The 12,238-nt window shown below is 35.9% G+C and overlaps 1 protein-coding gene across 8 annotated transcripts in view; it reads left to right on the forward strand.

Moving 5' to 3' along the window:
* Positions 1–12: 12 nt before the first annotated feature.
* Positions 13–12,238, forward strand: part of FAM149B1 (family with sequence similarity 149 member B1) — a 62,980-nt gene continuing 50,754 nt past the window's right edge. For 2 of the 8 annotated variants that reach the window (XM_033434126.2, XM_049697293.1), the window contains exons 1-3: positions 15–233; positions 4,432–4,536; positions 5,477–5,606. In XM_033434126.2, coding sequence (XP_033290017.1) covers positions 187–233; positions 4,432–4,536; positions 5,477–5,606 — 282 coding nt within the window. In that variant the 5' untranslated portion in view covers positions 15–186. Of the gene's footprint in view, positions 234–4,431; positions 4,537–5,476; positions 5,607–12,238 lie in introns of those variants that run through there. The other 6 variants (XM_049697290.1, XM_033434127.2, XM_033434124.2 and 3 more) reach the window with 5 other exon arrangements.

Genomic DNA, 12,238 nt, shown 5'->3' on the forward strand with positions numbered 1-12,238 from the left:
GCAAGGAGGGCGGAAGACTAGGGAGGTGGGGATCCTGTGGGAGTGACGGCCCGGAGTCTAAGAGACGGGGCGTGACGGGGCCAGAAGGTGGCGGGAGGGAGCCGAACCGGAGCCGGCGGGAGGGCCAGGCCAGAGGCCCCCAACCTGGCTTGCCCGCCCCGGCCGCGGCTGAGGAGGAAGAGGAGGATGATCTCCAGATACACTCGGAAGGCGGTGCCACAGAACTTGGAGCTGTGAGTGGACTGCTCAGCCACCCCAGCCCGGCCCACACCGAGGCGGGCCGCAGGCGCTTTGCGGACCCTCCCTGACCAGTCCCTTGCTCCTTTTTCCTTTCCCAGGGCGAGGGAAAGAAAATTTTCTTCGGAATTCTCTCCTCCCAGCCTTGCCGGACGTTGCCCCTTCTACCTCCATCTCCAGCTAAGGGCGTGTTACCTGTGCTGTCCCAGGACTTGGCCCTCTTGGGTTGCACTTCTTGAGCTCGGGGACTGGGTTTCCTAAGGCATTTTGTAGTTTCCGCAGTGCTTCGTGCCCCAGTGTCAATGACCATTGACAACTCGTGAAGCTATTAATAGCTGAGTGCTACAATGAAGTTGAATACGTCTAGTGCCAAGCACAGTGCAAAGCTGCTTACATGCATGCATTAGCTCACTTAATCGTGTCAATAAGGACACCAGATAGGAACTATTATTTTGCCCTTTCTACAGATAAAGATCCCAGACTTAAAGACTGTAGCATGCCAAAGATCACACAGCTAGAGGGTGGTGGTGGAGCTGAAGTACGAACCTGTTGTCAATCTGTTTTTGAAGCTTGTGGTCATAACCATTACACATACTGCCTCTGCGCCTCTGCAATTTAGTGTCAGAATCCTTAAGGATCAGTTTTGCTTTTGAGACTTTAGACAGCAAATATTTCCCGCTTAAAGACCCACCTCCCACCCCTAGTGAAGTGTTATAATGTAATGATAATGTCATTCATTTATTAATGCTTTACACTTTCAAAAAGATTTTCACATTTTGATTCTCTTAACAACTCTGTAAGATGGGTATGATTATCTTTAGTTTTTCAGCAGATGAAAATATCAGAAAGGTACACATCTTAAGATTATATAACCAATAGGTTTTGAGCTTGGGTTTTTCAACCCCAAATACCAATATTTTTCCTCCACTAAACTATGTAATTTTAGCAACCATACATTTATTAATTAAATATTAACTATACAGGGCAATTAACAGGCATGGTATCTTTAGTCACATCTGGGTTTCTGTTTAGACTCTTCTGTAGCCTTGTTAATTTTAGGCAAATTACTAAATCTTTGAGCCTTCATTTCTGTAATATAGGAATAAGACCTTATCTAAAAGCATATCTAAAGTGATGGCATAGGGCTTGACACATAGTAGGTCCTCGGTAAATGGTAATTTCCTTGTCCCTTCCCATCTTTGCTTGGTACAATAGCCATACAAACAAAATCAGTCTATGATCTTTCCTTGCCTTTCAGAAGCTTATTATCTACTAAATAATAGGATAGGACACAGAAGCAGTTCAGTTAATAGGCTTTTTAGCAAATAGGAAGAAGAAAGTCATTTACCAATAAAGGGAACAGGGCTTAGGCAAAAATCTGCTTTTATAATTAATTCTGACCATTCTGAGAGTGAAAAAAATATCATTTATGGAAAAAATTGTTGATAGCACTTATTGGGCCAGAATTATTGACCCAGTATGGTTATGTTACTTGTTCTCTATTGTTGACTTGATACTCCCTAAAGATAACTCTCCCAAAAGATGATTCTCTAGAAGTGTCAGAATAACGTGAATAATGATGATAATGAAGATTATATGCATCTAAATAACAGTATATATATATATATATATATATATATTTTTTTTTTTTTCTCAATACACGGGCCTCTCACTGTTGTGGCCTCTCCTGTTGCGGAGCACAGGCTCCGGACACGCAGGCTCAGCGGCCATGGCTCACGGGCCCAGCCGCTTCGCGGCATGTGGGATCTTCCCTGACCGGGGCACGAACCCGTGTCCCCTGCATCGGCAGGCGGACTCTCAACTACTGCGCCACCAGGGAAGCCCTAACTAACAGTATATTAAAAGTAATTTTTACTTTAGGTGTTATAATGATAATTTGCTTTGAAGAAGTAATTTTAGTTTTCTCCCTAATAGTTCCAAATTATAGATATTGAAAAGAGGTTGGGATAAAATATACAGCTTAACATTTTAAAAATGGTAAATCTCAAGCATAAATGTATAGTGAATAATATAATGACCTACCCATCACCTACATTAAACAGTTATCAAAATTTTAATATATTTGCTTCATCTTTCATCTATATATTTTTTTCAGCCTGTCTGTCATCTGTGAAATAAGGAAGGAAAACCCCAGACACTATCATTTCACCCCATATACTTCAATATGCATTTCTAAAAATTATACACATTTTCTTATGTAACCACAAAGCTATGATCAAATTTAATATTTCTTTGGTATTATCTAATTGTCACTTGATAACCAAATTTCTCTGACAGACTAAAATATGTTTTAAGTTTCTATTTCATAGCTGGAATCCACATTTCTGATCCCCGCCACTGTCTCAAAGACAAGCTTTTGGTTGTAAAATCATTGAATGAGAGAAGTACAAATAGCTCTACACAAATCCATGCCCACCATTTGAGAAATAGTTTAAAGTACAAGCTCTGCTGACTAGGTCTTTATATACAAAAATGGTACAATTTACTAAAATCTCAAACTATTCATTTGCTCTGAGAAGCCTCAAACAAACTACTTGGATTTGAATCCTGGCTCCATTACTTACTAGCCATATGACCTTAAGCAGGTTACTTAATCCCTCTGTGCCTCACTTTCCTTTCCTGTGAAACGAGAGTATTAGATTTATAATATACATTTGCATATTAAAAGCCCTGGGAAGACCTCTTGTAAAGAAACCTGTGTAACTTTGTTTAACCTATCATGTTATTTGACTACAGAATTTTGTGGGGAAGGAAAGTCTATTGTGGATGATTAGGACTGGAACATATAATAATTGACCCCATAGTTTATTCTAATGCACATGTTGAACTCTCTAGAACAGTACTGTCCTATAGAAATATAATACAAAACACATATATAATTTAAATTTTTCAGGTAGTCACATTAAAAAAATAGTAGAAACAGGTGAAATTAACTTTTTTACCTTTTTATTTTGAAATAATTATGGACTCACAGGAAGTTACAAAAATAGTACAAAGTCTCATGAACCCTTCACCCAGATTCCCCCAATGATGACAATTTACGTAACTATCATATAATTTCAAAGCCAGGAAACTGACATTGGTACAGTACTGTTAACTAGACTATAAACCTTATTCAGTTTTCATCAGTTTTTATATCCACTCCTTTGTATATATGTATATATAGTTCTATGCAATTTGGTCTCATTTATTGATATATGTAACTACCAATACAATAGAGATACAGAGCTGTTCCATCACCACCAGGAAACATCCTTATATATGCCTTTACAGTCACATCCATTCCTTTCTTCACACCCTGGAACCACTAATCTTTTCTCCAACTCTATAGTTTTGTCATTTGTGAATGTAATATAAATGGAATCATATAGTATATGTAACCTTTTGAGATTGGCTTTTTTCACAAAGTATGATGCCCTTGAAATCCATCCAAGTTGTTGCATGTATCAGTTCACTCCTTTTTTATGCTAAATCATATTCCATTGTGTAGATATACCAAAGTTTAACTATTCAGCTGTCAAAGAACATTTCAGTTGTTCCAACCTTTTTCAATTATAAATAAAGCTGCTGTGAACGTTTGTGTACAGATTTTTGTGTGAACATAAATTTTCATTTCTCTGGGATCAATGCCCAAGAGTGCAATGGCTAGGTCTCATGATAAACACATGTGTTTAGTTTTATAAGAAACTGAAATTATTCCAGAGTGGCTGCACCATTTTACATTCCTACCAGCAATGTATGAGAAATCCAGTTTCTCCATATCCTTATCTGCGTTTAGTGTTATCACCATATTTTATCTTAGCTGTTCTAATAGGTGTGTGGTTATACCTTATTATATTTTCAATTTGCAGTGAAATTAATTTTAAGAATATATTTTGTTTAACCCAAATATATCCAGAATATTATCATTTTAACATGTAATCAAGATAAAATAATTAATGATACATTGTACATTCTTGTTGTACTAAGACTTCGAAATCCTATGTGTTTTACACTTAAAGTGCATCTCATTTCCAACTGACCACATTTTAACTGCTAGTGATTAATGGCTACTGTATTGTACAGTGCAGTTCCAGAACAGCAAGAAGTAGGTGACGAACTTGTAGATCAAGTTACTGAAAAGTATGTATTTTTTCTTTACAGGAAATATAACTTTGTTTTTCTCTTTCACAGGAAAGGAATAACAAAACATCCTCTTAATCATCATCCCCTTCCAGAGCAGCTGGATGCAATTTCCTCTACCAATGACAGCCATGAAAACGACATAAGTTCCCAAAGGTAATAACAAAAATTGTACTTGTTTGCTTATTGCACTTGATAATGGCAAAAGTTTTGTTTTTTTGCCTTAGGATTGGTATCAAGCCTTGTACTAATGAAAGAAAACAAGAATTTTTATCACACTTTTTCAATACCATTCAACTTTCATTCTGGAACAGCTAATGGAAACACACTTATTTTTATAACCTTTGAAAAGCAGTATTATGAAGTAGTTAAAAACAGAGACTCAGGAGGAACCCAAACAGATCTGATTTTTAATCCTGGTTTTGTCATCTATTAGCTGAATAATAGTGGGCAAGTTACTTACCTGGTAATAGTATCTCTTAAAGGGTGTTCTGAATATAAATGAGATAAAATACAGTAAATGCTGAGTAAATATTAGCTGCAGTTATTATTTTAAGAAATAGAGGATACGGTAACTTCACAGAGGGTTCTGAGAAGCAATGTGGTATCATAGAATAATTACAGTCATAAAACCTAGTTTCAACACCTAGTACTAAATCTCAGATTCTTTGTCTTAAAAAAGGGGTTGAGTTCTGCATCACCAGGTGATTGTGAGGATAAAATGGGGTTAATATCTGTGAAAGTGCTTGGTAAACTAAAAGTGCCATACAAGTTCACATACTATTCTATGTGAATTCCTAGACGTTTCTGAAATGTCTTTAGTTCTCAAGGGTAGCTATTATAAGTGGAATGTTAAAGTATTCATTGTAAACTAAGACTAGAATTATTTAGAATGGCTGCCATCAATTCTGTAGGAATTAGATCCGACTTTACTATGATGCTTACATTTCAAGTCCTTCATTTATTTTTACCTCTGTGGATATATTTCTACACATGCTTATCACCTAATAGATTGCTGAGTAGTTAATGCTGCAGAAACTTGAGGAAATATAAGAATTTTTCTGTTTTCTCTTCTCCTTCCAAATTGTGCATTTAGTGAGTCTGACATCACACAAGAATCACCTTTTACATCAGCTGACACTGGGAATTCAAGGTCTGCTTTTCCAAGTTATACAGGCACAGGGATCTCTACTGAAGGCAGCTCGGACTTCTCCTGGGGATATGGTGTGAGTTTTATGTTATTGGTCTGATGGATTGCTTGGGAGACTGTTCTGGGAGTTAGCATTTGTCAGTTTGGTCAGTATATTTCATGCCTTCCCTCTCCTACACTGTTTATTTTTAACTTTATTTTATTTTATTTGGCCGTGCCGCGTGGCGTGCGGGACCTTAGTTCCCCAACCAGGGATCGAACCTGTGCCCCCTGCAGTGGAAGCCCGAAGTCTTAACCACTGGACCACCAGGGAAGTCCCTCCTACATTGTTTATTTACTCTTTAAAATAGCTGTAAAGAAGCATCAGCTTCACCCTCTTTCAGTATTGCTCTGTTTTATGGATGTAGTAGTTGATCCTTAGAGATGCTTAGTGTTTGGCTTAAACACTTGCATGTTGGTATGGATCTGAGCTCTGGATCTACTCCTTCTGCTGTGCTCAGTCCACTAGTGTGTCTCTCCACTACTAATATTACCTTGTTGTTTAAAATGTTTTTGAAAGTTTATTACCAAGCCATATAGACTGGGAAAATGTTTATATTACTAAATGAGAAAAAGCACGTTAAAAATAAATGTATAGGGCTTCCCTGGTGGCGCAGTGGTTGAGAGTCCGCCTGCCAAGGCAGGGGACACGGGTTCGTGCCCTGGTCTGGGAAGATCCCACATGCCCTGGAGCGGCTAGGCCCGTGAGCCATGGCCGCTGAGCCTGCATGTCCGGAGCCTGTGCTCCGCAACAGGAGAGGCCACAACAGTGAGAGGCCCGCTTACCACAAAAAATAAATAAATAAATAAATAAATGTATAGTGTAGTTCTAATTTTATTTTACAGATATTTTTGCTTATATATACTAGAAAAAAAGACTAAAGATATTTACCTAAAATGTTACTCCTTTATTAATTGGGTGTTGAGATAATGAGATTTATTTATTTATTCATTCATGACTATCTGCCATTATAAGTATTATTTTTAAAAGACCAACAACCTTAAAAGAAAATTTAAAAAACAAATTTTATGCATGTTTCTCACCTTGATGCAATAGGTATTTTTATTTCTGTATCCTCTTTCAATCTATATTTAATTTGGCCTAGCTATAGTCATGGTGTACATACAATACTATGCTCTGTTTTCTCACTTACTGTTATTTTGTAAGCACTCTTCCACAATACTGACTTTATACAATATTATTGTTAGCAACCTGCTTTCTTTACAAAAAGCCTGCTAATTGTTACAACCTTTTTGTCACTATGAGTTATTTTCTAGTCATTTTAAGTTGGATGTATATATAGTTGCCTTACATAGTTGTATGATATATGTGCATCCTGATCTGCTTCTTCATTCACCATTATTTCATATAGACATTTTCTTTTACTACTTCCATACTTGTCAATTTGAATAGTTATATATAGTTATATAGCATTTCCTTGTTTTAATATATTATATCATAATTTAGTAATTTCATTATTATCTGATACTTGGGTTTTCAGTTTTTATTTATTCAACAAATATTTATTGAACGCATTTGTTGTCAGACACTGTATTTGGGAATATGGGGTGAATGAGATTTACATGATTCAATAGTCTAATGAGGGAGATTGACAAAAGCAAATGAACAAAATAACTATAAAAAGTCATAAGTACTCTAAGGAAGACAACAGGGAGCTGAAATAGAACACTATAAGGGGGATTCACTTTAGGTAGGGTATCATGTAGGGTAGATCTGAGACTTGAAGACTGAAGAGTTAACCACGTGAAGAATGAGGAAAAGAGCTTCCAGCAGGTAACCAGCAGCATCTGCAAAGGCCCTAAAGAGGAAGAGATCTTCATGTTTCCAAGGGAAAGTGTTTGGTATGTTCTTGGAACTGGAAAAAGGTCAGGGTGGTTGAAGGATGGTGTACCAGGGGAGAAAGCGCTAATGAGACTGGAGAGGTAGGCAGCACTAGATCTTGTAAGGCATTGTAGGCCATGGTAAAGAATTTAAATTTTATCCTTACGTAATGATTTAATTAATTTGATGACTTATTTTGAGGTTTTAGTGTACTGACTATATATTTCAATCAGTTATCTCTATATTTTAATTAGTATCTCTTTATAAGTTATGAATGTCATACAAATGTTTCCCATTTCCCTTCTTTCCTTTTGGTACTTATTGTGTAACAGATTTTTTTAAAAAAATTCAAATATAACCATTTTACTTTTGACCTTAATTTCTTTGCTAGTCAGGATTTTATCTTTAGAAAGATGGAATATTATAATATTCTTCTTCATAGCTTTTTAATAGAATTTTGCGTGTTTAACTTTTTAACTCACCAGACTTTTAAAATAGTATATGGTGTGAGGATAATTAAGTTCTTTTACTGTAGAACCTACTTTGTTTGAACAATTTTTCTACATTTGACTTAATATCTTAGGGTTTTCATGATATTTTAAAAATCTTGGAAAATCTATTAGTGTTCATTAAAAAACATGTATTATTTAGTATTTGTGTCCTCTTTGCTCTTTCAGATAAATTTTATTTTCCCTTGTATGAAATTTTATAAAATATTCATGAGGGATTTAATTGATATTGTATTACAACATTATATTAAATTAGGTGCAGGGAGAACTAAAATTTATTGAATATTTAATAGGTGCTAGGCTCTGTACTAATCGCTTTATAAACACATTTCAGTCATTTTGTACCTTAACTGAACTTAGTATTCTACCTAGAAATATAGTTTACTTAGATCTTCCTTTAATTTAATCCGCTTTATCATTTCATTATTTATTTTGAGTAAATCTCTTGTTGTAAGATACAACTGATATTAAAATTGAACTTAGTATTTAATTATACATTTTCCTTGCTTTTGAACTTAGGTGTTTTTGAGTTATCACTGGTATATAGGAATACAGTTTTCCCCCCAATTTAACTAATGGCCTACTACTTTGCCAAATATATTTATAATCATGCTGACGTTTATATTCTTAGGTTTATTTCTTTTAAAATATTGTTTTAAAATTAACAAAGTTGGGGACTTCCCTGGTGGTCCAGTGGTTGAGACTTCGCCTTCCAATGTAGGGGGTGTGGGTTCGATCCCTGGTCGGGGAACTAGGATCCCACATGCCTCGGGGCCAAAAAACCAAAACATAAAACAGAGACAGTGTTGTAAGAAGTTCAATAAAGACTTTAAAAATGGTCCACATTAAAAAAAAAAAAAGTCTTAAAAAAATTAACAAAGTTATTATAATGATGTGAAGGAAGACTTTCCTTTTTTATTCTAATTATATCTATTATTTAAAGTTTTATAGTCAACAATCATAAAAATATCTAACCCAGTTCTATTCTATTTTAGTTTTATCTACTTCGGATTGATTTTTTTTTAAATAATCAAATAAGGTTTATTCTAGGAATACAAAGATGGGTCAATATCTGTAAATGTATTAATATGTTTAACATCAGTGAATTAAAGGAAAAAATATGATCAAGCCAATAGATGTTAAAAAGATACTTGATAAAATTCAGAAACCATTCCTTATAAAAATTTTCAATTAGATAGGGAAGGAAACCCTTGAAACTTGATAATGACTATTTGTCAGTTAAATATCAGTTTAAATGGCAAAACACTAAAGCTGTTTCAGTTACAGCAAGGAACCAGACAGGGATTCTCTATTTACAAATTTAATTGATTCCTTTGCTAACTTTGTACATTTTAATTTTTACATAAAGCTTGTCATCATACACTCTATCCAGGGCTATTTGTTTTTCCACTTAACACTATCAATATATTTTGAAGAATATATTACATTATAGTATATTATATATATTATAGTATATTCAAATATATATATTATTTAAAAACTAACTGCTTTGTTCTTTGATGGCTGCATAGCCATTGCTATTACAAAAAAGTGCTGCATTTATGACTCTGTACATATATTATTTTACATATATATGAACATATCTGAGGATAAGTTTCTAGAGGTTGAATGCTGCTCAAAAGATACATGCTTTTGTAATTTTGAAAGTTGTTACCAAATTGACCTCTGTAAAAGTTATGACAATCTGCAATCTCACCAGGAACATATGAAAGGGCCTATTTTCTTACACTCTTGACCAAAACAGTGAATTATCAAACTTTTTCATCTTTGCCAGAGTTTTAGTTTTTTTTATTTAAAGGTATCTGATGCAATGGGGTTGATTAGAAAAGAAAAGTTGCACACCTTACAGAAAACTGCATAACTTACATATTGGGTGTGCGTGTGTGTGTGTGTGTGTGTGTGTGTATGTGTGTATGTGTGAAAACAGTACACAGATCAAGATATAGACAATCAGCATCCCACAAGGCTCCTAGATGCCCTCTCCCAACCCCAAAGATAACTACTGTTCTGACCTCTATCATCAGGTTTACTTGTTCTTGCCCTTCATATAAATGGAATCCTACAGTATGTATTTTTTATATCTGGCTTCTTTTGCCTAGAACTGTTTGAAAAGTTCATACATGATGTTGCACATATTTGTAGTCTGTGAATTGCCTATTAATATTTTCATACTCATTTATTATTTTATTTATCATTTTCATATTAATTAGTAGGAGTTCTTTGTCTTTATTTTTAAATTTATTTTAACTTATTTTTTATTATTTATATTTTGGCTGTGTTGGGCCTTCGTTGCTGTGCGCGAGCTTTCTCTAGTTGCAGTGAGTGGGGGCTACTCGTTGTTGTGGTGCGCGGGCTTCTCATTGCAGTGGCTTCTGTTGTGGAGCACGGCCTCTAGGCGTGCAGCCTTCAGTAGTTGTGGCATGAGGGCTCAGTAGTTGTGGCACAAGGGCTCAGTAGCTGTGGCTTGTGGGCTCTAGAGCGCAGGCTCAGTAGTTGTGGCGCACGGGCTTAGTTGCTCCACTGCATGTGGGATCTTCCCGGACCAGGGCTCAAACCTGTGTCCCCTGTATTGGCAGGCGGATTCTTAACCCCTGGTACCTCTTTGTCTTTTAGATTAGGGGTGGTGGGTGTACTTTTTGTGTAAAGGGCTAGATAGTAAATATTTCAGGCTCTGCAGACTCTGTCAGGACCCTCAACTCTCACTGAGAAGGCAGCCATAAGCAGTGTATAAATACATGGGCATGACAATGTTCCAGTAAATTTTATTTACAAAATAGGCTGTGGGCTGGATTTGTCCCACTGGTCATAGTTTGCTGACCCCTGTTCTAAATAGTTATATAATGTCCACTCTCCCTGTACAACTATAGAACTTTTGGTATTGTACCCAGTTGAAAATTTATTTACCAACCTCTGTTACAGGTAGAGGTAGGTAATGAATTGTACAATAAGTCAGGAGATGGGGCTTTCTGGAATGCCGTGTTTTTGAGAAAAAATTCTGGAAAATTCCTAATTCCTAATTAGGAAAATTCCTAATTAGGAATTCTCCTAATTCCTGCCTGGAACATGGAACTATGGCTAAAGGTAAAGCAGCCATCTTGGACCATAAAGCATCACTGAGGATGGAAATGATAGAAGAAACTGAGTCCTTGATAACCATGGAGGCACCATATCGCTTTTAATGCCTACCCCTAGATTTAATTTTTTTGAGAGAGAAATTAAACTTTTATCTTGTTTAAGTCACTGTTGTTTTTATTAGTAGTAACTAAATGCAATTAATCACTGATACACTCATTCTTTGTTAAATGTATTGCAAATATCTTTTCCTGGTCTGTGGCTTTTGTAACTTTCACAATTCCCACGCTTAGGTCTTTAATCCCCCGGAATAGTTTTTTGTATATGGTATATAGCAGGAACATAATTTTAATTTTTCCATATGGATAATGAATTGTTTCAGCACCATTTACTGACTAGTTCAGGATTTCTAAGCAAGGGCATTTTTGGCATTTTGGATATGGCTGTTGTACAGCAATGTCCCATGTATAGCAGGATGTTTAGTATTAATGATCCCTGCCTATTAAATACCTGTAGCAACCTCTAGTCATTGTGATCACTAAAAATGCACATATATATTTCCAGCTTCTTCCATAAAAGGTAGCATTATTTCCGGAGAGTACTGTTGCATCCTTTCTCCATTGATTTGCTATGTTACCTCTGTTATAGATTAAGTTTTAAAATATGAAATGGTCTGTTCCTGGGCTCTCTAAACTGTTCTATTCTAAACTCATGCGAATACAACTGGCTTTTTTTGTTTGTTTGTTTTTTTGCGGTACGCGGGCCTCTCACTGTTGTGGCCTCTCCCGTTGCGGAGCACAGGCTCCGGACGCGCAGGCTCAGCGGCCATGGCTCACGGGCCCAGCCGCTCCGCGGCATGTGGAATCTTCCTGAACCGGGGCACGAACCCGTGTCCCCTGCATCGTCAGGTGGACTCTCAACCACTGCGCCACCAGGGAAGCCCAATACAACTGGTTTTCATTAAACTATAGCTTTATAATAATCTATAATAGGTGATAGGGAAGTCTTACTACATTATTGATAATTGTCTTGGCCAACCTTTTTTATGTATGTTAGAATCTGATTATTAAATTGCATAGGACAATTTGGGGAAGACTGCTATCTTTATGATAGTGAGTTTTCCTAATAATGAATTTGATATATAAATCTTTCCATTTATTATCCATTTCTTTAATGTCTTTCAATACATTTTTATAATTTTATCCATAAAAGTAATATACATTT

Source organism: Orcinus orca, chromosome 14, assembly GCF_937001465.1.
Source record: "Orcinus orca chromosome 14, mOrcOrc1.1, whole genome shotgun sequence".
Lineage (NCBI taxonomy): Eukaryota > Metazoa > Chordata > Mammalia > Artiodactyla > Delphinidae > Orcinus > Orcinus orca.